The sequence below is a fragment of the Danio aesculapii genome, chromosome 4, assembly GCF_903798145.1.
Source record: "Danio aesculapii chromosome 4, fDanAes4.1, whole genome shotgun sequence".
NCBI lineage: Eukaryota > Metazoa > Chordata > Actinopteri > Cypriniformes > Danionidae > Danio > Danio aesculapii.
Genome location: NC_079438.1, coordinates 49,210,680 through 49,237,103, shown reverse-complemented (window position 1 = coordinate 49,237,103; position 26,424 = coordinate 49,210,680). Strand labels below are relative to the sequence as shown.

Here is a 26,424-nt window from a genome sequence, read left to right as displayed (position 1 = left end):
ATTATTGATACCGAATGATATGAAACATGATATCATGATAATTTTTCTGCTGGTATCGCCCAGCCCTAACTTCAACTGTATGTCACGGTACATTAATCACATGTGGTCTTAAATGGAAAACGGAGTTCATTAGCTTTATTTATCCCAGTTTAAGGGTCACTAATACTCGTCAGGAAATCAAGCAGAATCTGCTTTGACTTAGAAGATGAGAAGCCGGCCTGATATTTACAGCATATGATCTCACCGTGGAAAGAGAAGAAGAGAAAGAAGAGAACAATACAGTAGGTGACCTCAAAACAAGTGATCGGTCCTTTCCAAAACGTGATTCATAAATCAGATAGCTCTGGATAGGCTTGGACTTACACTAGTGGAAAATCCAGAACCCATGTAGTTCAGAGAGGGTGTAATGAAGAGGACACGTTTGTGGATGTATGCGTTTTCATCCTTGTTGGCTTTGTATGCTGTTAAAAATGCTGGGTTCCACACAATTCCTACATGTGGTCCCAACACAAATCGATTAAGTTAACTTAATAGTTTTTGCAAATTTTAAAATGGATTGAACAATTAAGTTGTCCCCCCCCAAAAAATGTAACAATTGTGTTGTTTTTAACTAATTTTAACTCAAATAAGTAGTTTTTGAACAAGCAGCAAAAGTCATTTTTTAACTGTAATTAAAACAGCTTTTTGGCATTGTAGATTTGCAGAACTCATGACTCCTTTATTTATAGATTATTACTATTGTTGCCTGTTAGCATTAGTGATGGGATTGGATTGCATTCATATCAACCTATAATTTCCTTTTGATTTTAGGGACACAGGTAGAGATAGTTCACCCAAATTTACCCGCTTTTTACTCACCCTCAAGTTTCTTTCTTCTGTTAATTAATTCATTCATTGATTTATTTTTTCTCGGCTTAGTCCCTTTATTAATTAGAGGTCGCCACTGCGAAACGAACTACCAACCATATCCAGCATATGTTTTACACAGCGGATACCCTTCCAGCCACAACCCAACACTGGGAATCTTTCTTCTGTTGAACACAAAACAAGTCTGGAATCTTCCCAATTAGGTTAAACAAATACTATGAATGTCAATAGATACAGATTTTTAGCTTTCTTTAGAATTTCTTCATTTGTGTTTAACAGAAGGATGAGTAAATGACTTATTTTTGCTTTTGGGTGAACTGTCCCTTTATATTGGGCCATATGTAAGAATTGTCTTGTATAATAGCTTTTTGTATTGCCAATGGGTCAAAAATGTGTGTTCAAAACCTTAATACATGATCTTTAATGACTCTTTAGGATATCTAGGAAAACATATAGACTAATTGTTATGTAAAGGACTTGGATTTTAGTTGTTTTTTTACTGAGAAAATAAAAAAAGAAAATAAATTGTGACAGATCTTACATATTTTGATATACATCTGAATAAAATGGATAATCAAAAACAGCACAGTATGTTGTGTTGAAATGTTTCCATCTCTTGACAGGACATTTTGAGGTGTGTTTAAAAGAATTCAACATGTTTGACCAACACAAACAGCAGTTTCATTGTCCTTTAGTCAGCTTGGTGAAAAGAACAGGTGTAAATGTGGCAGTGGGTGGAAAGCAGCTGTCCATTATCAACTACAAGCTGCACTCAGGGCCGATTTCACACCCAATATCCAATTCAATATCTTGAAAATAGTATACAACTGGGATTTAACTAGTGTCAAAAACAGCTTTAATATTGAGATATTTAGACTGATTCACCACTTGAAGTGGTTAACAGAGAGTTCATAACTTAAAGCTTGTAGGTTCAAGTCCAGAAAGGTTGGATACTTTAAACATTAAAGTTGAGCAATGAAATGGCTTTGGATAAAACAATTGCACATACATCTGTGAGATATTATTTCTCTATACTGACATTTTGACCCTGAAGACAAGTATGTGTGATTTGTAAAATGTGATCTTTTATCTTCTGATATGTGTGATGCATATTTCAGGTGTTTTTGGCTCTGCTAGCTGCTAATTAGCCACTGGTCTCTGCTAACTGAATTGAAAGCGTCATTGACTAGGACAGCAAACATAAATAAGTGAAAACACATGCCGCTTCAAGCATTTTCTGCCAACATGCACTTCGTTATATTTTTCCCCATGTGCATGTGTGGAAAAGCCTCTCTTAGCAAGAGCCAAAAAAAGTGTACATATTCAAGTATTTTAGTGTTTATGTGTTTATAACAGGCAGTTAAAGGGTTAAACATTTTCAGTTGATTCACTGTATACAGATTTTGAGTTTATTTTAAATAGTGGTTAAATTAAGGTTGCATTATTTAATAATTAAAAAATAAACTGTATTTGCAAGGTCTCTTGCTGCCATTCCAGCATACAGACTGCATCTGTGGCCAAATTCGCACTTTGTTTACCTCCCCTGTAATTTCCTCCATTTAATTTGTTTTCCGCTATTATCAGTAGCTCTGTTTTTCCTTGTTCCACCATCTTGGATCTACGGGGAACCGTAAATACCACTCGTGGCACGTTTAAATGCATTAAAAATGTTAAATTAAAGGTTTATCAGCCTTAGCAGCAGTAGGAGGCCTGTTATAGATACTCACTGTCTGACCCAAGTATGGAACCGCTATGCTAGAGGATCTTGGAAAACAAACCTAGATCTGATATTAACATTTTGGCAGTCGCTGAGGAGTCTTGTGGTTTCAAGGCTCTCTGGTTCCATTTGAACTAAACACCTCTTACTCTTTGAGTGTAATCCAGCATATAATAACAGTGTTACTCCAGACAGCACTATGGTGTGTGTTTGCTTCAGGGAAGCCTTCGGTGCTTGAGCCTCACCGCGCTTATTAAAGGCTGAAAAAAAGGCTGAAGTGACGGGAAACTGCTCATTTGAGAGCATTTAAGGTCAAGACGAACTAAAGTCCATGGTTTATTAGATCCTTGCAGTGGAACAGTGGGAATGCAGCGCTAGATAAACCCTAAAGATATCTCCACAGCAATAGATTGCAGGGCCATTTTAAAGTAATACAGTACGTTGTAGGCCTAGAGCTACTCGGATTTAGAAATTAACTGGTAAATGATTGCTAATAATTATCTTTGTGCTCATTTAAGGCCTGTGTCCGGACTGGGAAACATGGGATCCGAGTCAGCCCGTGGAAAATGCAAGAGAAGCCATGCAGCAAGCCGACGATTGGCTTGGTGTGCCTCAGGTACAGTAAGAAGAACAATAAATTCTATTTATTAAGACAAAACTGGACTTTAACTTGACTTTAAGAAGTAAATATTATCTACTGAAATTATATTATGACCTCATCATTTTGAATACGAGAGTGTGAAAGAATTTAGGCTTATTTTAATAATTTTTTTGCATATTGAACACTAATCTGGTTTGACCTTATTGTAAAAGTAAGTCAGTGACACTTTTCTAGGTGGTTTGAAATCTGATCACGTCTCTGAATGAGCAACAGTGTAATATGGATGTCTGCAAAATACGTTTATACAGCAAGTTTGCATTAAAATGATACATTTGTAATGTTTCAGAAGATTTCTTTTTTAAAATAAATGTTTTTATTTCGTATTATATGGCAAAATATATGGTTTCAACTAAAACGTTAAGCAGCACAACTGTTTTCAACACTGATAATGAATAATAATATTTTTGATTGGCTAATTAGCATAGAATTATTTCAGAAAAATAATGTGCTGTCAATTCATCTTTGCAATAACAGGAATAAATTAAACATGAATAGATTTTAAAATATATTAATATAGTTATCAGTATTTTAAATAACAGTATTCCTGAATATTACAGTTTTAACCGCACTTCTGATCAAATGAAATCAAGTTTTAGCTAAGAGATTTCATTCAAAACCCTTTGCCAAATGTTAGTAGATGGTCAGTCTCAAAGATTTCAAAACCTTATTGAACCTGTTATGCAGAAATCATTTTCAGCATATATTTAAAGAATACACTTAAACACAAACCAAGTCCGAGTAATTAAGATTGATAAAGTCTCTCAAGAGAAAGCAATATGTCACAGAAATCTCTGCAGTGGTAGAAGTATAGCTTTAAGTTGGATTTTAATAACAAGGTGCATATTTATCGCCCTGTCCCTGTTGGTCTCTTGTTCAATTTCCACCTCTGCCTTTCTGCTGTGTTAAATACCGTTTAGAGCTATTTCCAGTTAGCTCTTAACCTTCCAGCCTAGCGTTAAATATAGCAGGACACTTAACCAGTAGGACATGAAAGACGGGACTGAGGGGAGCGGAGAGACAGAAAATATTTTCCACAGCTCTCTTTAAGTGTACTTCATCAGTTTGTGCCTTAGACCATCACTATGTTTATATCTGACGATCGATTCTGGCAGTAAAAGCACTCAAAGGAAATGTCAAATAAAGACAAGTGAAATGTGCTTCTTCATCTGTTTTAGCTCCTGAGGGCTGCGGCAATGCACATTTAAGGTGTTTTGCTATCTGATACAGCTATTATAGGTCAATGTTTCACTACTAGTGAAGTAATGACTTGTATTGGAGTGTTTGATGAGGAAAACATCCAAAATGTTGTACTAGTAAGAGCTTGACAGAGGAATTGGCATCAGGACCAATCTCTAAGTATGCACTCTGCTCTGTTTCATCCAGGTTATTGCTCCAGAGGAGATTGTGGATCCTAATGTGGACGAGCATTCGGTGATGACCTACCTGTCTCAGTTCCCCAAAGCCAAACTCAAGCCTGGTGCACCACTGCGACCCAAAACCCTGCACCCCAAGAGAGCCAAGGCCTACGGGCCAGGTCAGACAAACAGAAGATGTTTTTAACATTTCTGAATGGCAGAGAGTGGATATAAATTACAACATTTACTGTACCTCAACACAAACTTCTGTATCTTTCATCTATCTACAGGTATTGAGCCCAGAGGTAACATTGTGTTAAAGCCAGCCGAGTTTGTGGTGGAGACCGTGGAGGCCGGGCTTGGAGAGGTGTTGGTGTACATTGAAGATCCAGAGGGACACACAGAAGAGGTCATCTTCTAACTCATCTCAACTTCTTACATTGTAAAAACAAGTGAAACGTCTCTCAGTCAGGGGCATTTACACATCAGCCAGGTTTCTGGAAGTATTGGCTAAATTTAAGATTATGTTTACACGGAAGTTTTCCATTGGATTTTAAAAGCTTCACGTTTAAGCAACACGATTTTCAGCACAATCATTGGCATTTGCGTGTCCATGTAAATGGGTAAAAATGTTGAATTGTGTATGTCAGGCCAGCATTTGGCGATGTCACCTTCTTAGTAAACAGTAGCTTTAAGGAAGTGACGATGTGCTGTTTGTGGATCAGCTCTCATGTCTATGTATCATTGGCTGTGTGTGTAAGATACTTCTCCGCAGTTGGTCGTAATGTAAACTAAATCACATGATGAAGCATTAGAAAACACTTGAGGAGTAACGCATGTTCTCCGCCATTGTTGTTCATGATTGTTTGCAATTGCATTTAATTTAAACCTCTCTAAACATGTAGTATGCATGTACTCTGATGCAAATGTTTTCGAAGACTTTCATTTTTGAGGCTGACTTCCAGATTTATGTGCTTCCAGTCACAAAAATGCTCTTGTTGTGTAAACAAACAGGCAAAACACATAAAAAGTTACCAGTTTTTGTGTAAATGGCCCCTTAGATTAAATGAAATACTAGGATTTAATGCAAACACGTCATATTTCTTTATAATGAATGGCACTTGAGCTTTATTTTTTATTATTTTGCATTGTAGATTAAAAATTACATAAATGAAACAGAAAAATGGTCCAAACTGGACGAAAAGGACAGATTAAAACACTATGAGTAAATGTGAATGTGTTTCTTTATGATTAATCATAATATATTAATATATAGTACATAAGATTAAAAATGTATATGTTTTGACATCTGACTGAAAATGATGAAAACTAACTGATGAAAAGGATTTTTTTTCACAGGCTAGAGTAATCCCCAACAATGACAGGAACAGGAGCCACTCTGTGGTGTATGTTCCAAAAGTGGAGGGTTTGCATAAGGTACCAGTGAAAATAAGCAATATGCTAATCATAAATTTCCAGATTTATAATTATTTACAGTCTTCTTGTGTCTTGAAATCCGACAGTAGTTTTATAACTGTTTTGTTGTCATACAGGTGAAGGTGTTGTTTGCTGGACAGGACATTGACAGAAGCCCTTTCCTAGTAAATGTGTCTAAAGCACTGGGAGACCCGAACAAGGTGCAGGCCAGAGGGCCAGGTTTGGAACCGGTTGGCAACGTGGCCAATAAACCCACCTATTTTGACATCTACACAGCAGGTAATGTCAGGCAAATAATGCAGTTTGTCCTAGGACTGAAGAGCAGTTTAAGATCATCTGTGTATTTGACTCCTCAGGTGCAGGAGCAGGTGATGTTGGTGTGATCATTGTGGACTCTCAGGGCCGTCGAGACACAGTGGAGATCATTCTAGAAAACAAGGGTGATAGTGTTTTCCGTTGTACCTATGGCCCCATTCTGGAAGGCCCTCACACTATATATGTGACATTCGCTGGCCAGCAAATCCCCAGAAGTCCTTTCACTGTGCACATCTCAGAGGGTGAGACCCATGTCCTCACTTCTGGACTTAATTCCTTTAAAAAATGTATGGATTTTCTAGAGTCATTTTGCATTCACAATGTTCTTTGATACCTAAGCTGTTAATGCACCAAGAAAACAACAAGTGCTTTGTTGACTTGATGTTTTTTGCTGCATTAAAAACATGTGCTTTTAAAATGTCTACTGCCCTCTCTGAAAAGGCCAGCTCAGACTGGCATGGTAAAACTGGTTCACTTGCTGGTTAGGGCAACTGGTGAAAACCTAAGGGCTAAATTCCAGATCTTATAAGTTACATCAAGCAGGCTTTTTCAATGGGGGCATTATGCACAAATTCAGCTACATATTCCATTCTAAAGGTATGGTCACACTTATGATTAAATGTAATTAATTTCACAGGCAAAATTCAGTCATTGGTATAAGAGTGAAAAGTTTCACATGCAGACTTCTCTCACATTTATATTGTTTACACACATTCACTATGCTGAACATTTTCAGCCAGCATTTTTCTGAGTCTGAAAGAAGAATCTAATAGATGTCTAAACATAGACAACTTAGCCAAAACAAACCTAAATTTGGGTTGTCAGTGAAAAACTAATAGACATCTAAGAATAGCCCAAAACTTGACTAGTCATCAAATACACAGGAATGAATGACTACACTTGTGAAGTTTGTCTGATCTGTTTATTTTATGGCTAGTCTAGTTTTGTGCTATTTTAAGACATTTATTATAATTTCACTGACAAATTTAGCCTTGTCTATGTCTATGCATAGTCTATTAGATGTCTATTACACACAAAATTGCCTGGTGGGTTAACCTCTGTGCATTATACATCAATAAACATGTAGAGAATAAACTATAGCTATATTTATCTGCAAAATGTAGCTAATGTGACCCTACCTTAATGACTACAGAGTGTTTGATTGACAGCACGCTGCTTATGGACACCCATGACATTGACTGAGACCAGGTTGTTTGGTTTGAGCTGGGTTTGCTCACTGCTCCAGGGGTCCAGCACCCTCACCTTGATGACGAAACGCTTGATTGTGTTTCCTCTTTCCTTTCGCGTGTGTCTGTGTTGTTCTAGCTCCTCCACATGGCCGGCAGATCGGCTCCCCGGTTCACATAATCCCCCAGTCTTTACGCACGCCGCCCTCAGAAAAGGCCAAGAAAGTGCCTCCCCCAACACCACCCAAACCCAGGCGACCAAGTTAGTACGGGCCACCAGGGGGGCATGGCAGATGCCTGCTCAAGCTTGGTCCCTTCCCTCTTGTCTCCTTCCCTTCAATCTCCCTGGATGTGTCCTCTCGGGCACGCCACTTCTGGCTCGTTGGCATGCGCTGGTGCTTTGCCCTCTGTGGCAGCTAAAATCAACAGGAAGCTTAGATAGAGACAGGAATTGATGATGGAAGTGTGTATAAGGAAAAGCGAGAGTGTGAAAAAGAGGAGGATTAGACAAGTATTGAGAATGCTGCTGCTGGTCTTGTCTTAACCGATGCAGAACAAAAAAGCTATCATTAAATGCTGTAACTGGACGATCACTTAACAGATGCTCAGTGCACTTCTGATTTTATTCTGAAACATATTTTCTCATTTATTAATTTAGAGTTCAACAGATTTAACCCAATCCTAATCTTAATTAATAATTTGAGTACTATTAATGATACTTTTAACACAAATAACCAAAATCGCTTAAATTTGGGCTGATGAAATGGGTTAAAATGTTTTAAAATAAATTTCATTTTATTTTACAGCCCTTGTTTAAACTATTAACTGTAACCTGAACTGACTCTGGATCTATTTTACACCTACAATTTCATGAAAATTTGCTGTAAATTTAGGATGCCAGAACCTGATTTGGCATCAAGGAGCCAATGTCTTGAGTGACCGTCTAAGTGTGTAATCTAGTAATTTTCATTTACACCATTGTCATTGTCATCTGTGCAGCTGCTCGGTTTGGCCATGCCGCTCTATAAATACTAACACAGAGAATGGGAATGCTTTGATTACCTGCATTAACACAATCTTCTCTTACCAAAATATACAATGTAACTTAATTAATTAATTATTCATTTTCTAACAATATTCTTCCACCTAACTCAGTTGTGTGGACTTTCTTTTTAGCTCTTTTTAATGACTTTTTATTGAGAAACAAATTGGATAATAGTTTGATCAGATCTGAGAAAGCCTTTAGGACTACGCCAGACTGCTTTAATAGACATTTTACTGCTATAAAAGAGCCCATTAGTGAACTTAGCATTAAACACCAAAACCCAACAGTAAGCCACACATTTCAAATAAAAAGGCTGTTTTATTTGAGTAGAATATTGTTAAAGTTTGGTTATATATTTCGCAGCTGACTCTTGTGTCTAATTGCAAACATTGTACTCATTTTAAGCTTGTGAACACACTGCTCAGCTTCCCTGTAGTTTTTACTATATTGTGGTATCACTACATTCCCAATAGGGTTTTCATAAGATTGCTAATTGCATTGTCAATGAAACTTTCTGTCTTTGGTTGTACTTCATTGCTCATTCTTTGGCTGGGCTCATATGCTGGTCCATGCATCTAAACTAACTTTGACAATCATGTCTACATTCATGTATGTACATTTCATGGGTCTTTTTCGCCTTCTTGTGCTGTTCTTTTGTGATCAGGAATAACCACCCTTTCCTCTTTCTAGCAAGTAACCCCAATGCTTGTCGGGCAATTGGTCGTGGCCTGCAGCCCAAGGGTGTACGTGTGAAGGAGGTGGCTGATTTTAAGGTTTACACGAAGGGAGCAGGCAGTGGAGAACTACGTGTCCATGTCAAAGGGCCAAGTATGTATGCAACTGTTTCGTCTAATTCAACATTTGTGGATTTTTCTGTTTTAGTCAACATATTTTTAAAGTTAGTTAGTCTGAATTAAACCCTGTCTTTTTAGCAGGTGGCGATGAGCCTGTAAAGGTGGAAGATTTGGGAGACGGTGTGTATGAATGTGATTACTACCCCATTTTCTGTGGAAAATACATCATCACTGTTACTTGGGGTGGCCATGCCATTCCCCGCAGGTAAGGGCCATTAGAACCCCCCAACAGTTTAAAGTGATGCTCAATTTAGAAAATGTATTTCAGAGTCATATTTTAGGAGTTAAGCCAATTATTATTAATTATCTTCTGATTAAAACATGTATATGTGTGTAGCCCATTTGAGGTGATCATAAGTGAAGATGCAGGACCTCAGAAGGTGAGGGCATGGGGTCCAGGCTTGGAGACGGGCATGGTGGGCAAATCAGCTGATTTTGTGGTTGAAGCCATTGGCACAGAGGTTGGAACTCTGGGTAAGAATCTTGTTTAACATGTTTAGCATGTGTTGAATATGTAAAACTAGTGTTTATGGCAAGGGCTCTCTTTTCTGCAGTGTTAAGCTCCAGCCATAATCAGACACACCTGAACAAGCTAATTAAGATTACTAAAAAGTTATAGGCAGATGTGTTTGATCAAGGTTGTAGCTAAACTCTGCAGGAAAGTGCCCAAATTGAGAGCCACTTAATTATGTTGTGATAAAAGATGCCTGAGTAATTGGTCAAAACTCCCTTTCATGCACAGGCTTTTCCATCGAAGGGCCCTCGCAGGCTAAGATAGAGTGTGATGACAAGGGAGATGGCTCTTGTGATGTTTTGTACTGGCCCACTGAGCCAGGGGACTATGCAGTCCACGTCATCTGCGATGATGAAGATATCAAAGACAGCCCCTTTATGGCCCACATCCTTCCTGCAGCCAGTGATGTTTTCCCTGAGAAGGTCTGTTTTGTGGTGCTTGGCAATAATGATTGTACATTCAATAGGGATAATAAATAACCATGGTACTGAAAGTCATGTTTTTATGCAGGTTAAGTGTTACGGCCCCGGGCTAGAGCCAACCGGGTGCATCGTAAATAAACCTGCAGAGTTTACAATTGATGCCAGTGGAGCTGGAAGAGGACAGCTACAGATTTATGCTCAGGTACATTTTCATACAAGTCCCAGATGCCTCATGCTTCACTTCACTGGTGCAAAAACCTTTTTGTCCTTCTTTTATTTAAGGACTCGGAAGGCTTCCCGATCAACATCCAGATCACAGATAACGGCGACAGCACATATTTCTGCGTCTATATACCTATCAAGCCCATCAAACACACTATCATCATCACCTGGGGAGAGGTCAACGTTCCCAACAGTCCTTTCAGGGTGAGAGCTCACTGTCAACAGGCAAATTTCAGCCAGCTGATGACATTTTTATGGTGCTGTTTGTCAAGAACGTTCATGAATTGGATCTGCAGCAAGCTCGGCCTTTCAATGAAAGTTCATGACCACATTTTTCCAGTGTTAGATTTCACACTTTGCCTTTGCGCGACCATGTTAGATCATAGGTTCCATATTGGATCATAGCTTTACTAGAACCACTGTCCTCCAAAAGCTTTCAGTTACTAGTTTTACAATATATGCGTGGTCTTTTAACATATCTCAGGTGTCCATTGGAGAAGGAAGTCACCCTGAGAATGTGAAGGTTCATGGACCAGGAGTGGAAAAGAATGGCTTAAAGGCCAACGAACCCACATACTTTACAGTGGACTGCAGTGAGGCTGGACAGGGTCAGAACCAACATCATTGATATCGTTATTCAAATCTGCATTTTACATTTATTTATTAAGCTTGACTTATTTTTCTTTTCCGACTCCTCAGGAGATGTAAGCATTGGTATTAAGTGCGCTCCTGGTGTGGTGGGACCTGCAGAAGCAGATATTGATTTTGACATCATTAAAAATGACAATGACACATTCACCGTGAAGTATACGCCGCCCGGTGCTGGACGCTACACCATCATGGTGCTATTTGCAGATCAAGTAAGGCTCAGTCAATAATGTGATATGACTCATAATCGATCTAAAATCTGAAATCTAAAATCTACCTTTTCAATTTACTAAAAGGAAATTCCCATCAGCCCCTTCCGTATCAAAGTTGATCCATCTCATGATGCTAATAAGGTCAAAGCAGAGGGACCTGGCCTAAACAAGACAGGTCTGTTTTATAGTAAATGACTGAAAATTAGCAAAATATTAATTAAGGCAATCTAATCTTATCTGTATAATATATGTCTATATCACAGGTGTGGAAGTGGGCAAGCCAACCCACTTTACAATCTACACCAAAGGAGCAGGCAAGGCCACACCTGAGGTTCAATTCACTGCAGCTGGTAGAGGAGAAGCCGTCAGTGACTTTGAGATCATCGATAACCATGACTATTCTTTCACTGTGCGCTACACTGCATTACAGCAGGTGAGACACTCTGCCACTAGGTTATGGTTCACATAACTGGACACTAAAGCCTGATTGATACTTCGGTGTTGAGTAATCACTATACCTCATAGCACATATCTTGCACATAGCTGACACCGTTTTGAGCAATTATACTTCTATGCTCTGTGAGGTTTCTATGTTTCATTGTGTCGAGTTTATTTGCTAATGTTTTGGGTTTATGCCAGAAATATATGCAATGCAACTGTAGAAGTAGCTTCAACTCACACTCACCCAAAGAATAAAGAGTGGAAAAAGTCCACAATACTCGATTCTTGTAAAACACTCTGGCCTTTCTCCTATTCCACGGCTCTCAGCCCCGACTACACTCATCACTGCTACTGAGCCGACCAATCACAGATTTTGGGTTCTGCATCATCGCGACATGTATTTATATATTTTTGTGAGGTGCACGTCAGGGTCTGCATTAGGGTAAAGTGAAGGATATGCAAAGGCTACACTACTGTGTGGGCTTAAGAAGTCATATGATCTTGCAATATCATAAATTAAATTTTTCGTTTTTCTGTTTGGTTCAGGGGAACATGACTATATCTGTGTGCCATGGTGGTGACCCCATTCCCAAAAGCCCATTTACCATCACCGTTGCTCCTCCTTTGGACCTCAATAAGGTCAAAGTTCAGGGACTCAACAACAGTAAGTCAAATCTTCAGGGAATTTATGTGCAGAATAATTCTAGATGTGTGATTGTGTGTAAATGGTTTGTGTTTAGAAGTGGATGTTGGGAAGGATGAGGAGTTTACCGTTAATACACGTGGTGCGGGAGGTCAAGGAAAGGTGGACGTCAAGATTACCTCACCCTCTCGTCGGCCAATCCCGTGCAAGGTGGAATCTGGAGCCTCCAATGAGGTGCACACTGTTAAGTACATTCCTCCAGAGGAGGGGCCCTACAAAGTGGACATCAGCTATGATGGAAACCCTGTGCCAGGAAGCCCTTTCACAGTGGAGGGGGTGATGCCTCCAGATCCCTCAAAGGTAGGAGAATGTGATTCATTTGTTTAATCGGCATCATCTTGCTGTAATTCTTGTGATTACTGCAAATCCTTTTTATTGGAAAATGTGTGTTACCTTTATGATCTCATCTGTAGTTTTAATGTTCTGCTAGTGAAGGGAGACTCGGTTCTTGATTGTGCTTTGGCATTGATCATTCATTGATTTTTTTAAAACTTATGGATAAAAATGGCACAGTTAAACTCTACGTGTGATTGAAAACATGGGATAGATTTAAACAGTTAGCTGTGGAATTGAACTGTATAGTGCAATCCTAACGTCACAAATCAGAAACAACTTTAGAGTTTATTAAAACTCGAACCAGATTTTGTAAAGCAATATTTCTTAATCCTCTAAAAAATCCTGTTTGTAGTAGTTTATTCCAGGAAACTGGGTTTCAAAGCCAACCTATTCTCTTTCGTTTAGTTTTATTTATTTTACATGCAGTTTTGTTTGTATGTATGCCTTTTGTGTGAAGGGTTGAACTGTTACAGTGTTTTTCTTTCAGTGAGCCAGATGCTCCAGTTTGTATATCAGTGGTGTCAGTGAAGAAGCCTAAAATAAACACAAAAGGCCATTTAGCCAGTGTAGGGAATTATTACAGGACAGTTGGCATTTAATTAATCTGTCACAAAGAGGTCAGCTCAAGTGTAAAATGCCAAACAAGGTACTTCATCTATATGTGATGAAGTCTCCTGTCACTAGACTGAGTCTGCATTGACGATCATTAGATACTTTGTCTGTATATTAAAGAAACAGATTCAGATATCTGACCATAAATGGATGCAAATGATGAAGGATGTTCAATTTTGAAAAATGGTGGGCTGTCCTGTAGTACCGGTGAAGCATGCTGGACTGTTCAATTATTGACAATTTTATGCACACCCAGAGTGGCCATTACACTAAGGGTGTGCATTAATGTTTAATATTCCAGAGCTCAGCCATCTATTATTATTTCACTTACTGCATGTACCAAGTGTATAATTTTATTATATTGAAGTATTATTTTTACAGGTTCTTTTTCACGTCAATGGATATTTTACATTTCTGAATATTTAAAGGGATAATTCACCCAAAATGTATGTCTTTAATTACTGCCATTCCAAACCCCTGAGACCTGCTTCTTCTGGGATTAATCTTCAGGACAAAAATTAAGATATTTTTGATGAAGTCCAATAATTCTCTGACCCTCCATAGACAACAAGGGTCACAAAATGTTCAAAGCCTGTGTGAACATTTCGCGACCCTTGCTCTCCCTGGAGGGTCAGAGAGCTCTCAAATTTCATCTTTGTGTTCTGATGATGAACAAAGGCCTCAGGATTTATAATGGAACTATAATGATGAGTAATTAAATGCAAAAGTATCTCCTTAAAGATTTTTTGCCAACAGTTTTTTCTTCTTTTTACTTCCAGGTACGAGCTTATGGGCCTGGCCTGAAGGGAGGCATTGTGGGTAAGCCGGCTCCATTTGCCATTGACACCAAAGGTGCCGGCACAGGTGGTCTCGGGCTGACTGTGGAAGGCCCATGCGAAGCCAAAATTGAGTGCCAGGACAACGGAGATGGATCTTGCTCTGTGTCCTATCTGCCCACAGAACCTGGAGAGTATTCCATCAACATCCTGTTTGCTGATGCTCACATCCCTGGTTCCCCATTCAAAGCTATGGTGCAGTCCGTCTTTGACCCTAGCAAGGTCACTGCTAGTGGACCAGGTCTGGAGAGAGGAAAGGTTAACGAAGCCGGATCATTCACAGTCGATTGCTCTAAAGCCGGCGAGGCCGAGTTGACCATCGAGATTATTTCAGATTCAGGAGCGCAGGCAGAGGTTCATGTGCAAAACAACAGCGACGGGACATATTCTATCACCTACATCCCTCCTTTCCACGGAATGTACACTATCACAATTAAATATGGAGGACATGCAGTGCCAAAGTTCCCCGCTAGGGTTCAGGTAGATCCTGCTCTCGACACCAGTGGAATCAAGGTCTACGGACCAGGAGTGGAGCCCAGAGGTAATATTAGATTTGTTTATGTGTGTATTTAGCATTACTGTGTTTAGCAATGTGCTTTAAAAATGGTATGTTTTCACAGGGGTGCTCCGAGAGGTTACTACGCACTTCGTTGTTGACACTCGGGTTCACAGCAAGATGGGTGGAAGCCACATCAAAGTTCGTATCGTTAACCCTTCAGGTGCCAACACTGATGCGTATGTCACTGACAAAGCAGACGGCACTTACAGAGTGGAGTATACAGCCTATGAGGACGGTAAGACATCCAGTGATTAAATTAAATTAAATTAAATTAAATTAAATTAAATTAAATTAAATTAAATTAAATTAAATTAAATTAAATTAAATTAAATTAAATTAAATTAAATTAATAATAATTTAATATTAATAAAAAGTCCAACAGTTTGCATTGCCATTCAGAATAATTAGTTTAATTACAAAAAAGCTCAGAAGTGAAATGTCAGGCCATACTCAAACTCTGTATGTTGGTTTGTTGTTTAATAACTGAAGCTTATATGGCTTCAATAAAGTCTGTTATGCTGAGGTAAGCTGGTCCGCCCCAGTCTTCATTAATTTAACAGGCCATGTTGACATTTCTTCTGAATTGAACCTCCCTTTCCTCCCTGAGAATTGTGGGACACACACACACACACACACACACACACACACGCGCACACACACACACACACACACACTCAAAGCTGTCTGGTATTCTAAGGACGACTGCTGTATTGATCATTCTGTGAGGAGATCAATGTTGTGAGTTGGGAATTCGTTCATTGTGTTTTGTACTAAGACTGTTGATGTCTGTTTTCCCATGATGCCTTGATAATATTCCATCAAAACAATTGATTGAGAAAATAAATGTCCCTTTCTAAATGTTCACACAGTCTGTTCCTGAAAAAGAAGGCTGTTTTTAAATAGGATAAGATACAGTACTCATACACACTCTTCAAATCAGCCAATTAGAGTTGAGCTTGCCAGAATGAGAAACCACATCCCAGCATCATATTTGTAGATAAAAAAGTGCTGCAATTTCTATTTTTATGCAGGTGTGCATCTGGTAGAGGTACTATATGATGACGTACCTGTACCAAAGAGCCCGTTTAGGGTGGCGGTGGCAGAAGGTTGTGATCCCAGCCGTGTTCGTGCCTATGGTCCCGGTCTGGAAGAAGGTCTTGTCAACAAACCAAACCGCTTTACTGTGGAGACCAGGTACATACACAAACATCTACTGTTGAAAATGAAAATGTAAGCATGTATTTTTTTCAATGTCTGAATTTCTGCTGTTTCAGAGGAGCTGGCACAGGTGGTCTTGGATTAGCCATTGAGGGTCCATCAGAAGCTAAGATGTCTTGTAAAGATAACAAAGATGGCAGCTGCAGCGTGGAATATATTCCTTTCACTCCAGGAGAATATGACGTTAACATTACTTTTGGAGGTCTGCCTATCCCAGGTATGATGCAATTTCCTTCTGTCTAGTTCATTTCACGCTTTGCTTCTGAGTGATCTCAGTGCCCTAATTATGCATTGACATCAAATTTCAGCATTTTGAGAATATGAGAGTGCTGCTGTAGTGTGGTTTAAGACATCTGTAATCAAAAATCACGGCAAAGTGATTTAGCAGTTGGGTCTGATTCATTATTTTATGAAGAAGAAAAACTGTAACTGTAGGATTTTCATGGGTTTTCAGGTAGTCCATTTAGGGTGCCTGTGAGGGAGCTGGTGGACCCCAGTAAGGTCAAATGCACTGGTCCTGGTCTAGGCAGTGGAGTAAGAGCGCATGTTCCACAAACCTTCACTGTGGACTGCAGCAAAGCTGGACTCGCCCCACTGGAGGTTCTGCTATATGGACCTACAGGTAAAAAAAAACACATACTAGCAGAGTGTTTTACAGCCATCTGGACTAGATGACAAGTATGCAGAGAGATCAACTGTGTTATTATTTTAGGGATGACAGAGCCGGTGAATATCACAGATAACGGCGATGGGACACATACCGTAGTCTACACTCCTGCTAAGGATGGACCTTACACTGTATGTGTCAAGTATGCAGACCAAGAAGTCCCACGGAGGTGAGCGGGCTGCTCTAATGTATTAATCAAGTATTAATATTAATGAAGCACGTAGACTGTGTGGTATGACAAAAATGTCAATGCTGACTTTTTAACAAGAAGAACATTTCCAGATCAAGGATGTATGAGTCAAAATTTATTGTTGGATTAATTGATGAAACTTTATCATGATGTAGGGTCCCGATCCCGATATTGACCTAAGCTGTGAAGAAGGTTACTAAAATACTTAGCATATTGCTTTATTGTTTAGGGTAAACAAATGTATCAACCAAACAAAAAAGCTAAAGTACAATAGGTCACACTTTACAATGAAATCTCATTAGTAAATGTTAGTTAATGGAAAATGGCAGATTTATTACAGTTGCTATGCTAATACTAGTTAAAAATACAACCCAAATACATTTTGTTTTTAAGTCTTTATTATTATTTATTTATTATTTAAGTCTGTATTTAATCAAACAATTATGACTATACTTTTAACATGCTAGTAAGCAATAACTAAGAAATTAATGTCATATGAGATTAACAAAAGCTTTTGTAGTTTTCATTGTGAGTTAAATTAGCTAATAAAAAAATTAGAGGCTCATTGCATAGTGTTGACGTACAATAGCCTTATAAATAGTCAGAATTTTTCAACAATAGTTCAGCAAGTAGTAGGCCAGCTTGACATGTAAATATTAAAATAACTAATAAGCTAAAATAGCTGTTAGGTCTCCAAGCATCTGACACTATTATAAACATCACTGCAATTACACAATGTGAATATTGTTAAATAATAAATCATTCATTGTATTTTGAGTGCCTACGATATCAATATTGTGCATATTCATCATCACAATATACTGAATTATTGAATATTGGCATATGTCTATATGTGTTCTCTTTTTAGTCCATTCAAGATCAAGGTGTTGCCTGCTCATGATGCCAGTAAAGTTCGTGCTAGCGGTCCTGGTCTGAATGCTTCAGGTGTTCCTGCAAGTCTACCAGTGGAGTTCACCATTGATGCGCGGGACGCAGGAGAAGGTCTTCTCACTGTACAGATATTGGTAAGCTACTTTGGCATTCAATCAGGCTTCTTCTTTGTTATGTTTTAAGACACAGGTGATCACATGTGCTTTAACGGCCAATGTCCCCCCCCTCCGCTTTCCTCTGCCCTGACCCCTTCCCTGCTGTCGCTGTAGGGTCCGGATGGGTGCAGGCAGGAGGCCTCTGTGTTTGTGGAGGACTGGGGTAGGAGGGTGTGGGAGAACCACATTGTAAAGGGCACCATCCCCTTCCATATTCTTAGGAGAGGATGTGTAAGGCGGCCCCTTCTTTCGGCCTCCTCTGATTGTTATAACTCACCATGTCTGGCGTCCCATCCCATCAGCCTTGGGCCTATTCCCTTGCAACCGTACCCCCTACCCCAGATCCCTCGCTCCTTTGGCTGCTTTTCTCCTTCAGTTATTTCATAGTTTTCCCATAGTTGTTCCCTAGTTCCATATTTGTTTTCTAATGATACTTTGTTCTTTAGTTATTTCTTAGTGTGACAGATTATCCTAAGTATCTATCTATCTATCTATCTATCTATCTATCTATCTATCTATCTATCTATCTATCTATCTATCTATCTATCTATCTATCTATCTATCTATCTATCTATGTATCTATCTGTCTGTCTGTCTGTCTGTCTGTCTGTCTGTCTGTCTGTCTGTCTGTCTGTCTGTCTGTCTATCTATCTATCTATCTATCTATCTATCTATCTATCTATCTATCTATCTATCTATCTATCTATCTATCTATCTATATGACAAGGCCAAGAAAGCTCTTTGGAAATGTCATTTCTGAGGGTAATCCTTGTCTTTTATTTGTATTTTTTTTAACTTTTTAAAATAATCATACTACCTCTCATTTTAAAAAGGAAGGGAGAAAACTTCACTCAAACCAAAATGGGTTCTCTCAAAGGGCACATGCATAAAAATCCAAAAACATCTTTGTCTTGCACAAAAGTGTAATTTTTTTGGACGTGAGAGTGAACATTTCTCCCAGGCAGCCATATTTGATCATTTTGTGCTTGTCAAGGGTGACCTGACATCCTTAATGTTGCCCTCTAGTGGTCTCTGTGGACTGATCTGTCATTAGATTTAGGCTAAAACCCTACATGTGGTTTTCCACTACATGACTAACAGTCAGAGATGCTTGCTGCGCATTCTTTATGACGAATATTGTCTTGTTGGATGTTGAATACAAATACTGTAGGAATTGGGCTCTTATGTATATGCAGGTTTACAAGATACACACACACTCATCCATTTGTGTGAATACACTTTAACAGTTCATTCATTTTGCAGGACCCAGAAGGAAAGCCAAAGAAAGCCAACATTAGGGATAACAGAGATGGAACGTACACTGTGTCCTATGTTCCTGATATGACGGGACGGTATACAATTACAATCAAATATGGCGGAGATGAAATCCCATACTCCCCCTATCGAATCCATGCACTGCCTAGTGGAGATGCCAGCAAATGCCTTGTGACAGGTCAGTTACAGACATGTAATGTGTGTTACGTGTACCTGTAATTTGCTGCTTTATTACTATCCAATCTCACCAGTTCATTTTTCAGCTTTATCATGACTTCTAAACATTATTTTTGTTGATTCTTAGTGTCGATTGGGGGACATGGACTGGGTGAGTTTTTGTGTAAATCTTCTTTGTAGAGTTTAACCACTGTTTGTCAGTGAGATGAACGGCAAAAGTGTCTCCTATGTATGCAAATACTATAATACTATCACTATAATCGTGTTTTTTTCTGATTTAATGTCATTGCTGTACCGTGAGTAGGCTCTGGACTCGGACCCACCATTCAAATTGGCGAAGAGACTGTTATCACTGTGGATGCAAAAGCTGCTGGGAAGGGGAAGGTCACTTGCAAAGTGTCAACTCCAGATGGAGCAGAGCTAGACGTGGATGTGGTGGAGAATGCAGATGGGACATTTGATATCTACTATACCGCTCCAGAACCTGGGAAATACGTTATAACCATCCGCTTCGGAGGAGAGCACATTCCCAACAGTCCCTTCCATGTGGTGGTGAGCACCTTCTGTTGCGATGGATAGTCATTTTTGGGTAGTGATTATTACATAAGAAGACTATTTTTTAAATTTTGTTTATAAATTAATACTAATGTTTATGCATTTAGCTGATTGTTATATTTTTTAAAAGCACCCACATCTTCGCATGTCATGTCTTTAAAAGTATTTACCATATTTAAAGTTTAGATTGAGTTTACCCTAAAGATGTAAAGTTTACTCTAACGCTTTCAAACATTGATGTATAATTTGTATAGTTTATTACCCAAGTTGAAATCAAAATATGGATACCAGTGCATGGTGTGTCATTTAAAAAAAATCCCTAATATAAAGTTTAATTTGACCTCATTGATTGAGAATGGATTTAACTTAGCAATTCAATTCCCGTTCAGTGGGTCGGATTGAATTAGCTGCATGCGAACGTGTGTAGTGTTGAAGCCCTAAACATGTGACCACCTCCTTCTCCAGGCATCTGATACCATCCCTATAATCGAGGAACCATGTGATAAACTACAGTTACAGCAGCCCTACGCCCCCTACCAGGGCTACACCCCTCACTGGGTACACAGCACCCGTAGTGATCAGATAACATCCTCAGCATTTATAATTACAACTCTTCATTTCATCCATCCATCCCTCCATCTTTGCTTCATTTCCCATGAGCTTTGCTGTTGATGTCTCTTTTTAACATGTAATTAAATGGCTAGTTGGCTGATCGTGCATTTATAGTGTTAATGAAATGGCTCCCATTGCAAAGGTGTTGTTTTGCTCTGTGCTTTCTAGCTGCTGCTTTTATCAATTTATTTACGCTTTTGCAGCTCAACCAGTCTGTTGTTTGTGCTTTTAGCTGTTAACCTTTTGCATGGTCTTATATTGTACTTATATTGTCTTATATGGAAATGTTAAAATCTTTTTTTGTTTTGTTTTTTAGGCCACGGAAGAACCAGTAACTGCTGTGGACATCATGGAGCCAGTGCTTCGCCCATTCAATCTGGTCATTCCATTTACTGTGCAAAAGGGGGAGATTACAGGTATTTCTATTTATTAAACAACAAAATCGATTATAACAAAAAAGTCGCTAGATAGCATGCTAATTCAAGAATATTTTAGACATACCAATGCCTTTACAACCACTTATTGTAAAAGAAAAGTACAGTACACTAGCATACTGTACTAAAAAGATTACTTAATGTCTAAACAATATACTTAAAAGAAAGTTCCTAAGTATGGACTGAATGCAGTGTTTTCCGACAGCTTATTGTTATTTACAAAAGCATATTATAAGGCATAGGCATTAGGCATAGGCATAGGCATAGGCATAGGCATTAAGCATAAGTGATAGAAATGATAGAAAGTGCACTATTTTAAGTGTACTTAAAATCATGGCAGTGTACTGTCTTTAAGAACACTTAAGTAACCGTTTGTTTTATGTAATATTTTAATTGAATTGAATGCATATATCATTCTTTATTTAAATTTTTTAGTGTGTGTGTATTTTTCCAGGTGAGGTACGTATGCCCTCTGGTAAGACCGCCCGTCCCCACATCACTGATAACAAGGACGGGACAGTGACTGTCAAATACGCCCCAACCGAGAAGGGCCTGCATGAAATGGACATCAAATATGATGGAAATCACATACCAGGTGCACTATACATAATGCAACTTTTCTATTTCATCAGACCTGGGACCCTTTCTTTGATTATCTTGGAAACTCTAAGTCTCTAAGACTAAAAGCTTGTCTGTCAGACTCAGCCTGGATAAAAGAAATGTAATATGGCTTTTTGTAATATAATTTTGTATTTTATGTCTTTATTTATTATTATTATTATTATTATTTTTATTTGTTGTTTATTTAATTACAATTTAATTTTATTTACTGTTATTTTTTTTTTCATATGGGGGTCAGAATTCAAATGACATGTATGATAGATATTATCTTTTTACTCAATGTAATTTTCTGACATGTTTTTGCAGTAAAAATGTTCAATAAAAATATATTTGAAAAAAAAAAAAGATGATATAACACATCATAATGTTGTTTATAAGGCATTATGCATGCATTATATGATACATCTGGAATAACCTTATCAATACCAACCAATTCGAATGTTATCACTCGATTGAATGGGCGTTCAGCTGATAGATATGGGCCAGTAAGGGCCTTCTGCGTCTACTGGTAGGCTCAGAAGGCTGTTATCATCCATCCCACATGGTTAATCAGCTATAGCTCATATACGGCTGCGGCCGAAAGTTAACGAAAATTATTTAGATTAGTTATTAAATTTCCCATTTATTGTATTTTATTAACGTCTACCCCTACCCCAACCATAACAATAATGTAAAAACAGATCTGGACCTGGAGTCTTCTCTATTAGTATAGCTGATTAACCATGTGGATGGATGATAACAATCTTCTGAGCCTATCAGTAGGTGCAGAAGACCCCTACTGGCCAATATCGATCAGCTGATAACCACTTGATATCGCTCATTTTATCGCGTGATAACATTCGAAACAGGTGTAAATACAGAGTTCTTAGAAAGTGTTATGAAACGTTCAGTTAAATGATTAAAAAATACACTTTTAATAACTATTCCATAATTTCTCCCTATCTTTTTGATATCTTCCTACAGGAAGCCCACTGCAATTCTATGTGGATGCCATCAACAGCGGTCATGTGAACGCATACGGCCCCGGTCTGAGTCATGGGATGGTCAACAAACCTGCCACTTTCACAATCATCACTAAGGATGCTGGAGAAGGTAATGCACACAGCAAACTCATGACCCTCCCATTCATTCACATTGCATTAGTTTCACATTGCACTCTCATCTTCTCCCAGGTGGTCTGTCTTTGGCAGTGGAAGGACCCTCCAAGGCAGAGATCAGCTGTAAGGATAATAAAGATGGCACCTGCACTGTATCCTACCTGCCAACAGCCCCGGGAGACTACAACATAATTGTCAAATTTGATGACAAGCACATCGCAGGAAGCCCTTTTACAGCCAAGATCACAGGTTTGTGTGTGGGCCCATATTTGGGTATGAGTGAGAGAGCATGAGGATGAACAAGAGAGGGCAAAGTTATGTCTCTCCATAATGTCTGCGAATCACTAAATTAGCTGGCGTGTGTGTTTATGTGTGTGCGCGTGCCTTCACACCGGGAGAATTTAACCACATCTGTAAAGTGCTTCTAAATGTAGGAGGCACTTTTAGAGTGTTTTAAGAAACAGGAAGCAGCTGTTTCCCCCCTCCTTCAGTCTCACTCTCACTTTGCCCCTCAAAACATGGTTCTAATGCGCGGAAATAGGGTTGCACCCGCAAAGCAAATGCTTGTTTTTAATTATTGTATCATATTTGTCAGTTATAAAAATTAAATAAGAACTGTTTTTAAGTTTTGGGTAGGCTTTCATGTTTGAATGAACTCTAAATAAATAAAATAAAGTGCCTTTAAGGTATTACGTTAAGAGATGCATCCTCATGTTATTATTATTTTATTATTATTGATATAGGTGATGACTCCATGAGGACTTCTCAGCTGAACGTTGGCACAGCCACAGACGTTTCTCTGAAGATCACGGAGACAGACCTGAGCTCCCTGACCGCGAGCATCAGAGCCCCATCTGGCAATGAGGAGCCCTGCCTGCTGAAGAGGCTGCCTAACCGACACATCGGTAATCACTCAACAGACCTGCCAGCACCTGCATGCATCACAACTGAGCTGATAGAGCAACTTGTAAATAGGCCAGATCGTATTATTGGCCAAAACATACTGATACCAAGGATTTTTTAAAGTCTTCGTGAACAGAAGAGACTTTTATTTCAATATACTCAATCAATCAATCAATCAATTAACCTTTATTTATATACCACCAAGGTTGACCAAAGTGCTTTACACTAGTAAAAACATATTATACAACACAACTAAAAAGTAAACAATGCTAAAACAATACCTGCAATATCAATAAAATACAGCAAACAGAGAAAAGTGTCAGTGCTACTATGCATTAAAAGCCATTTTGAACAAGTCGGTCTTGAGGTTGGCTTTAAAAAGTGCTGAAAGGAGTATTGAGTAGGGGGCGGGGCTTTCTTTTTGCGCATCATACTCTCGTAGCAAACAAACAGTAAGCAGAAGCAAATGTCCAGACTTTAAATGAAGATTACCAAAACAAATATGTTATTTTCAGTGGATTAACTTGCACAGATTTATTGTTAACCTAAAGATTAATAATGTGTGCTAGCAAAATAAACATTGTACATTTTGTTTTGAGACTGACTTTAAAGAGACATTGAAAATCTTACATATTTCCATTGAAGTTCAGGCAGAATTTGTTGATGGTCCATGGACACACACACAATAAAGTAAGAAGAAACAAAAAGAATTGTCCTCTGACACTGAAAGTTTTTTGTGAGCTGTAGCATTTGCCTCAAAACCTGATTTGAGACTCTTTCTGCAATTTCAAAGGGAATCGACTATCAGCTCAACAAAGGCTTCTGATGTAAAGCCAAACCCAGAGGCCTGTCTTTTTTGTAAGATATGACATTCGCATAAAATATTCTGAAGGAAGAGCTCAGTCTTATTTCTCTTTGCCATCAGGAATATCATTTACTCCTAAAGAGGTGGGCGAGCATGTGGTGAGCGTGAAGAAGAATGGGAAACATGTTACCAACAGCCCGTTCAAGATCATGGTGGGCCAGTCGGAGATCGGAGATGCCAGTAAGGTGAAGGTGTCTGGAAAAGGTCTGATTGAAGGACACACTTTTGAAGTGGCTGAGTTCATTGTGGACACAAGAAGTGCAGGTAAATGGTATTCTTTAAGATGTGTTGAGTCTTCAGTTTAATTATTTCACATCACGAGACAGTGTACATTAATCAGCGTTCCCCTAGAATGTCAATAATAGATGTTATCTCAACAGATGATTCAGTTTTAAAGCAAATAAGTAGCTTAAGCAGAATAAAGTCAAATACATAGCCTTTTGAAAGTGTGCATGAACACAAGCCAAATAAACTACAGTGGTTTACTACATAACCTACACATTCACAAAAAAATCATCAGACTTAACACAAGTGGGACACATACTGTAGGTGCAAAATAGAAAAACGAATTTATCAAAAAATTACACCACTAATATCAAAATGTATCACTTTTTACATTTGTCTGCCACTATTATCACTATTATCTCTTGATAAATACACAAATTAATTATTATTATTATTGTTAATTATTGTAATAATCTGATGACATCATTGAAAATATATTATATACATATAACCTTTTTGAAAAAGCACATTAGACCTGTGTATAGCCGTGCAGATGAGCTATGTTTATGCTTGAAAGCTGTACTATCCATCCTTCTCACATCTTAACTTCTGATTTTGATAATAATGTAATAATGCAGACCTCTTGTAAAGCTGCTTTGGAATTATAATTATTATGAAAAGCACTATACAAATACACTTGAATTGAATTATTTGAGGGAAGATCTTAAAAAGATCTTAAAGGAAAAACAAAATCACTAACTGCCCAGTCTTTAAAAGTGCACCAGCTGCTCATTGGAAAAAGATCACATACCCACCAAGATAAAAATCCTAAACAAGCCCCCAGTTATTGTTCACAACTGAAAAAGAAAATATGATGAGATGAGATGCTACCACTAGAAGTAAGGAAGGAATTACAATACGGGATTTAGGGTGGTTGTATTCACTAAGCTCTACATTTGCACACTTAATCATAAAATCCATTCGGCTCTGGCTTGTACCTTAGGATATGGAGGTCTTGGTTTGTCCATCGAGGGGCCAAGCAAGGTGGACATCAATTGCTCGGATGTGGACGATGGAACATGCAAAGTGACTTACTGCCCCACTGAACCTGGAACTTACATCATCAACATTAAATTCGCAGACCAACATGTGCCAGGTACAAGAACAATACTCAAACACGAGTCTCTTTTTGTGATGCATCTATACGAAGTGTGCGACTCTTTTAAACTCTTCATGATGTTTCACAGGAAGTCCATTCACAGTGAAGGTTCTGGGTGAGGGAAGAATGAAGGAAAGTATCACCAGGAAGAGGCAAGCGCCGTCTATCGCCACAGTGGGCAGCACTTGTGACCTCAATCTCAAGATTCCAGGTGAGACTTAAGGCCTGTGTACACCAATGTAAAACAACAGCCGAGTTTAGACCGCAGCTATAACGTTAAAGATGTAGAGGGACGATATCTTTGGGATCAGAATAATTATTTTCAAGCTAATAAATTATGATACACTGTCAGCCATTCAGAATCCATTGAAATATTAATCTACAGATGCCATTGTGGTAATGCACTGCTTGATGTTAAGCCCTCTTTAAAAAGATTA

General features: G+C 38.6%; 1 protein-coding gene across 10 annotated transcripts in view; it reads left to right on the top strand.

The window, feature by feature from the left end:
- Positions 1 to 26,424, top strand: part of flncb (filamin C, gamma b (actin binding protein 280)) — a 63,419-nt gene that overhangs the window by 27,512 nt on the left and 9,483 nt on the right. For 2 of the 10 annotated variants that reach the window (XM_056455914.1, XM_056455907.1), the window contains 38 exons: positions 3,103 to 3,200; positions 4,629 to 4,779; positions 4,891 to 5,009; positions 5,960 to 6,037; positions 6,154 to 6,316; positions 6,394 to 6,594; positions 7,679 to 7,801; positions 9,275 to 9,412; positions 9,517 to 9,643; positions 9,776 to 9,912; positions 10,181 to 10,374; positions 10,463 to 10,576; positions 10,657 to 10,800; positions 11,081 to 11,204; positions 11,296 to 11,456; positions 11,541 to 11,631; positions 11,720 to 11,889; positions 12,444 to 12,561; positions 12,638 to 12,900; positions 14,328 to 14,925; positions 15,005 to 15,178; positions 15,975 to 16,137; positions 16,218 to 16,378; positions 16,616 to 16,783; positions 16,874 to 16,997; positions 17,887 to 18,043; positions 19,328 to 19,517; positions 19,644 to 19,667; positions 19,821 to 20,068; positions 20,537 to 20,629; positions 21,000 to 21,099; positions 21,572 to 21,712; positions 22,702 to 22,830; positions 22,911 to 23,084; positions 23,579 to 23,740; positions 24,664 to 24,867; positions 25,832 to 25,984; positions 26,076 to 26,198. In XM_056455914.1, the coding sequence (XP_056311889.1) occupies positions 3,103 to 3,200; positions 4,629 to 4,779; positions 4,891 to 5,009; positions 5,960 to 6,037; positions 6,154 to 6,316; positions 6,394 to 6,594; positions 7,679 to 7,801; positions 9,275 to 9,412; positions 9,517 to 9,643; positions 9,776 to 9,912; positions 10,181 to 10,374; positions 10,463 to 10,576; positions 10,657 to 10,800; positions 11,081 to 11,204; positions 11,296 to 11,456; positions 11,541 to 11,631; positions 11,720 to 11,889; positions 12,444 to 12,561; positions 12,638 to 12,900; positions 14,328 to 14,925; positions 15,005 to 15,178; positions 15,975 to 16,137; positions 16,218 to 16,378; positions 16,616 to 16,783; positions 16,874 to 16,997; positions 17,887 to 18,043; positions 19,328 to 19,517; positions 19,644 to 19,667; positions 19,821 to 20,068; positions 20,537 to 20,629; positions 21,000 to 21,099; positions 21,572 to 21,712; positions 22,702 to 22,830; positions 22,911 to 23,084; positions 23,579 to 23,740; positions 24,664 to 24,867; positions 25,832 to 25,984; positions 26,076 to 26,198 (6,000 nt within the window). The remainder of the gene's footprint in view (positions 1 to 3,102; positions 3,201 to 4,628; positions 4,780 to 4,890; positions 5,010 to 5,959; positions 6,038 to 6,153; positions 6,317 to 6,393; positions 6,595 to 7,678; positions 7,802 to 9,274; positions 9,413 to 9,516; positions 9,644 to 9,775; positions 9,913 to 10,180; positions 10,375 to 10,462; positions 10,577 to 10,656; positions 10,801 to 11,080; positions 11,205 to 11,295; positions 11,457 to 11,540; positions 11,632 to 11,719; positions 11,890 to 12,443; positions 12,562 to 12,637; positions 12,901 to 14,327; positions 14,926 to 15,004; positions 15,179 to 15,974; positions 16,138 to 16,217; positions 16,379 to 16,615; positions 16,784 to 16,873; positions 16,998 to 17,886; positions 18,044 to 19,327; positions 19,518 to 19,643; positions 19,668 to 19,820; positions 20,069 to 20,536; positions 20,630 to 20,999; positions 21,100 to 21,571; positions 21,713 to 22,701; positions 22,831 to 22,910; positions 23,085 to 23,578; positions 23,741 to 24,663; positions 24,868 to 25,831; positions 25,985 to 26,075; positions 26,199 to 26,424) is intronic. The other 8 variants (XM_056455917.1, XM_056455912.1, XM_056455915.1 and 5 more) reach the window with 5 other exon arrangements.